General features: G+C 49.8%; 1 protein-coding gene across 1 annotated transcript in view; it reads right to left on the bottom strand.

Annotated features, from left to right (window-relative positions):
* Positions 1 to 4214, bottom strand: part of irs2b (insulin receptor substrate 2b) — a 14579-nt gene extending 10365 nt beyond the window's left edge. The window contains exon 1 of the mRNA XM_024286654.2: positions 532 to 4214. Within this exon, the coding sequence (XP_024142422.1) occupies positions 532 to 3757 (3226 nt within the window). The 5' untranslated portion in view covers positions 3758 to 4214. The remainder of the gene's footprint in view (positions 1 to 531) is intronic.
* Positions 4215 to 5557: the final 1343 nt, after the last annotated feature.

The raw sequence follows: 5557 nt of genomic DNA on the forward strand, positions 1-5557 counted from the left end.
TTTGAGACCCCTGCACTAGAGAAACGTGGAGAGCTGTTTCAAAATAAAATCACTGGCAAAACTTTACGGGCTTTTATTTAGAGGGGAAGCTTTCTTTCTTCAGCTCCTCTCAGCCGGATGAAAGACTTTCTCAGCATCACACAACCTTGAGATTTTGCAGAGTTGTGGGTGTGACTCGTAGGTGGCTAATCCTATCTAAACATCACAGTCCGCACCCAACAGCTATGTTAATAACCAGTGTACTCCTCTCAGCTCCTGGAGCCTGTGTTTACATATCAGCATGTTGGTAATGTCAAAGTAAAACAGATGCAGCTAAAGGATAAGGTCACTACATTGAATTTCACAACACTGCAGCTGTTTTCCGAGAAGCTCGAGCTCCATAAAAGAGCTGTCAAAGTATATAATAAGGTTCTTAGCGGCTCTTAAACATTTGTATGTTGTTACAACTTTGTGAAAGGAGGAATTCAGTCGCTTTGCAAACACTCTCACACATGTTACTCAATCTGTGTGCTAGTGACTGTAAAAACTTACCTTTCACAGCAGCAGCAGTAGTTTCCTTGAATCCCAGGCTAGCATAGGGGCTACTGTTGAAGCCATTCAGGCTCCCTTTGCAGCAACAGGATGTCTTGAACCTTAGGAGTTCATCACAGTCTCCTAACCTGCACGCACCAATATTCCCCTCCATCAAGTTTAAGGCAATGTAGTTAAGTCCGTTTTGATAGCCGGCCGACGTTTCCCTGCACATCGGGCTTGCGCTTTCCTCTCCAGGCTCGTCAGAACTGCGAACCGTGCGGGACACGTTTTCCACAGAGGCAGAGCTGTGCCGTTTGGCGTCGTGGGCGAATGAAGGACACACGGGCGTCACAGTGGTGGTGGAGGAGAAAGTCTCTGAGCTGTGGCGCCGACGCCCCTGCGGGTCGGCCCGGATCACTTTTGCTCCCTTGTCCGGATCCACAATTGTGACGGCTAACGAAAGACCCCCAAGGAGAAAAGAGTCCACCGTTACAGAGGGTCCCACGTCTACGATGCTGCTCTCAAGGCTGAGTCTTTTGACGCAAGCAGTGGGGCTTGTGGGGAGGGGTGCAGCATCAGGTAAAGGGGCAGAAGAACCAAAGGTCATCTCAGCATAGTCGTCTTTGACAGGAGCAGGGAGACTCTCCACTTCTTTCTCATTTTTTTCCGATACCTTTTCCACCTCCTCTTTCGCTCCTTGTGGGTCCTCCTGGATGCTCACCTGCCTGGAGCACGTCAAAGCATCAGGTGCAGCCTCCGACATGGCCGTCAGATGACCCGGGGAGCTGACATCAACGTTGGCATAGTCTGAAAGTGGGGTAGCATCCTCTTCAGCACACTCGGATGCTGAGTGTGCATTTGACATACGAGTAGCGCTACCAAAATCTATGTTGATGTACTCTCCGGGGCTGCGTGGCTCTGAGGGAAGGGGGTGCTCGCTCATACATGGTAAAGTTCTGAGGGACTCCAGTGCCAGGCGGGTGGGCCGGCACACCCTGCCGCGGTGTACCAGACCCCCATCTGTTCGGGCCAGTCTGAGAGGAGATGGAACACTGGATGAGGTGCTTGATATGCTACTGGCAACACATTCACCTGGAGAGATGGGACAGTAGTTGGGCTCCTCTTCAGTCCGCTTTCTCTGTAAACTCATCAGCACGTACTGGTCCGAGTCGGTGGTTCCGTTGTGCTGCATCATGCTTTTCAGTGTTCTGGGTAGAGAGCTGTATGAAAGTGGATGTCTGTGCTGCAAGTTGGGGTCTCCTGAGGGACTGAGAATGTAGTCCGGAGGCGTCAGAGACACCAGCGTGTCCACAGGAGACATGTACAGGTACTCTCCGTGATTAGGCTTTCCATCACTGCTTTCTAGTGACATTTTGTTTCCACACCACATCGGCATGTAGCCACTGTCCTCCAGAGAAACGCTCCCGGGAGAGTCTGTGCGTGGGGCCAGCCCTGTAGTGGAGGAGTGGCAGCGAGGGTTGATGATCTGCTTGGGAGCAGAGACGCACATGGAGCTCATGGGCATGTACGGCTCATCCCGGGAACCAGGCGTTTGAGGGGCGACGCCTGGCATCATGGGCATGTAGCCGTTGTCAACGTGGAGGCCGTTGGAGCTGATGTGAACGTCTCTGTAATCCTCCAGTCTGCTTCCCTTAGGAGAGGCCGTGTGGCATCTCAGGGAGGACTGGCTTCCACTGGTGTAGGTGGCCCTCATGAGCGTGTACTCGTCCAGGGAGGCTGATGACACTTGTGGGGGCCGCCTCGGCTGACGGGGAGTTGTAAGAGAGTATGTGCGCTTTCGGTATGCCTTGTCCAGCTCCGATAGCCTCCGGCAGTTACTGTGACTCTGTCGCTCCATCACCATGTAGCCGTCCAGCTCGCTGCCATCTCTGGAGGGAGGGGTGTCTGCTTTGAGAGACTCTGGGGTGTTGCTGCGGAGGGTGAGGGGTAACCTGAGGTCTCGTGCGTCTGCAGGGCTTGAACCATACTCCTCACATGATATGAACCCTGCATCGCTGGGGGAGCCTGAGAAGGATGCACTGCAGCTGGAGGGGCGGGGGGCCATGCTGTCTGAACAGAGGTTTCCTGAACAATTGGTGGCCACGGGGGGAGAAGGAGACAGGGGCATGGATATGGACTTACTGTGCTGCAGGGAGGAGGTGTGGTTGGACAGAGAGGGCCGGGCAGTGATGGTGTGGGATCTGCATAGGAGGCTCCTGTGAACCCCGGGGCTCAGGGGGCTCCCGGTGGCTGACACTGGGCGCGTCATGGTGCCATCGCCCTCGCTGGCCGTGCGTATCCGACAGGAGGAGCACTTGCTGACCGGAGAGGTGGCGGCCATGCTGTCGGTGCGCGACCGGCGGGGAAGCCCGGTTTGGCTCGGGGGGAGGTTGTTGAGGTGCCGCCGCGTGGGGACAGAAATGGGATTGGTCCCGGATGATTGGCTCTTGCTGCGAGGGCGGAACTCCGACAGCTCCTTCATGGCTTTCATGGCTTCCAGGATGGTTTCGTGGATGCTCTGCGCCACCACGGAGTCATCCGCCTGCATCCACAGCTCCCCCGGCCCGGTGGAGGCGGACCGGCCAACTTCAATGAAGAAGAAGCTGTCGGAGTGGCCGCACCTCCGGATGTTCATCAGCTGCAAATTGACTGAAGCTACATCCGAGTTGAGCTTGACGAAGCTGATAGTCCGGCTGGAGAGGCAGAGCCTGTAGACGCCGGTCAGGTTCCGGCTCTGCCCCAGGCCTCTGGACTTCAGGTTGACCTGCCAGACCTCCTTGTAGGCGGCGGCCACCGGCGTGATCAGCCCGTAGCTCGCCTCGTCAAAGCCAACCAGCGAGGAGGTGGAGCTAGACGCGGGGCCGTCGCACGCCTTCCCCTCCGCCATCAGGTCCGCGAGCGCGCGGTACCAGCTCTCCTGCTCCGGCTCGCTCTCCGCCGCCACCGCGAAGTACTCGTCCTTGGTGTAGAGCGCGACCAGGTGCTTGTTTTTGGCGTCCGCTCTCTTGCTGATGTTGAGGCAGCAGTCCAGAGCGATGACTCTCTTCGCCGCCGATTTGTTTCTCCATTTCTTCTCGCTCTCGTAGTACTCCAGGCGCGCGGGGAAGCCCTCGCTCGGCTCCCGTAGCACGAAAAAGCGCTTGTGTCCGTGTTTCTGCTTCTTCAGGTATCCGCATTTCTTGACGCCGCTGCTCGTGTTACTGATCAATATCGACTGATCGCCTGCGTGAGGCGGACTCGCCATTCTCCTGTCTTGTTTTCCAAATCCAGACGCGTCCTTTCCTTTCCTGGAGTAGTTGCTGCGCTTTCCTTTCCTTTAATCCGCGCGTGTTTTCGAGCTGCTCGTCTTCTCCCTCAGCTCAGCAATAAATAACACATGTCTGCTGGTGTCCCGACTGAAGAGGGAGAGAAACAACTCGTGTCGATCTACACATTCTGCTCTGGTTGAAAAAAAAAAGAGGAACGGAAAGGAGAAGAAAAAAATACGCACGCCGACTGTGGGCGGTGCGCATTAGACTCATTGGGCTTATTGGTGGAATCGGGATGAATGCTGGAGTGAGACGGCCCCGTTCATAGGAGAGGGAGGGGGGAGAAAGGCCCTCCCACTACTGCTCTGCCCTCTTCCGACTCATTTAAGCGTAGTCAGTCAGTCAGGACTGTATGGAGCTATGTTAGGGCCAATATTATTTGAAACCCAAATAAAACAAATACAAAATAAATATTGGTGTTTGGCCAAAAAAAGGGCACATTTTATTTGAAGCCCAAATAAAAAACATTTAAAATCAAAATTGGTGCTTGACCGAAAAAAAGTAAAATGTCCGAAATGGTTTGCTATTCTAAAATAAACATAATTATTTTTCAGCTACATATGTTCCTCTTTTTTAGGTTTCAAAACTCAAAATTTAAATAAAAAAATATTTTTCACTTTTTTTTTTCCATTTTCAGATCCAAAGATTTCAATTTCAAAACTTTTAGCCCAGTTATGGTGCATTGGGGCGGGGCTAACTCGAAGGCCCAATCAAAATTGATAAGGGTGGCAACTTTAGTCCCGGTACATTCACTGACTCCAAGAACTTGTATGCAATAAAACTCTGATTTCTCACCCATCAACTTCAGACCATGATAGTACAGCCATTTTCCAGGGCTGGATCTCAATTATAATTTCCAGAAACAATTCGATTCGTAAAAGCCTGAATCAATTAAATTTTTTTTCCGATTCTTTCAAATCTTCTATTCAATTTTGAGTTTACACATGTATATCCATGTGTTTAGAAATACATTCATAATCTACTAAATGTTTTGAATATATTCATATGATTCTGATACAAATCACATATTGTGAAATTAATTAGTGAAATAATGAGATTGTTAATACCATACAGTGTTACATGGTTTCTCAAAAGAAGAAGTTGTTCTGGTTCTCCTGGAGGGCGTTTCAGTTTGGCCACTAGGTGGCGATTGCGCTATAGCATTACACCATATTCCAGAAAAAGAAGTCGACAATATATGTTAGCGTTAGCATTAGCCGTCTTATGGGAAATTCCATGAAACGTTAAGCTAGCGGACTTTAGCTTTATGTGCTAAACCAATTCATATTTTTTAATTGATTATTGATCTATTAAGCTTAAATTGATTTATTGATTTTTTAACCCAGCCGTACCATTTTCTGATCGTATTTATAGTCCTCAGAGTCAGTGAATGCACCAGGACTGAAGTTGCCACCCTCATTGATTTTGACCGGTCCTTCCTGTTAGCCCCGCCCTAACCCGCCACAAGGGGGCCAAAGTTTTTAAACCAAAATGTTCAGATCTGAAAAAAATAAAGAGTTGATACTGAAAAAAAATATTTGAAACTGAATAAATAGTTTTAAAATTGAAAGTTTTGAAACCTAAAAAAACAGAACACTTGTAGCTGAAATTAATTACATTTATTTTAGAATAGCATTTTAATTTTTTTTTGCCAACCACCAATATACTTTTTTGAGTTTCAAATAATATTGGCTCAAATTTGGCTCCATAGAACTGCAGCTTTATTTATAGCATTT

This window comes from Oryzias melastigma, linkage group LG21 (genome assembly GCF_002922805.2).
Source record: "Oryzias melastigma strain HK-1 linkage group LG21, ASM292280v2, whole genome shotgun sequence".
Classification (NCBI taxonomy): Eukaryota; Metazoa; Chordata; class Actinopteri; order Beloniformes; family Adrianichthyidae; genus Oryzias; species Oryzias melastigma.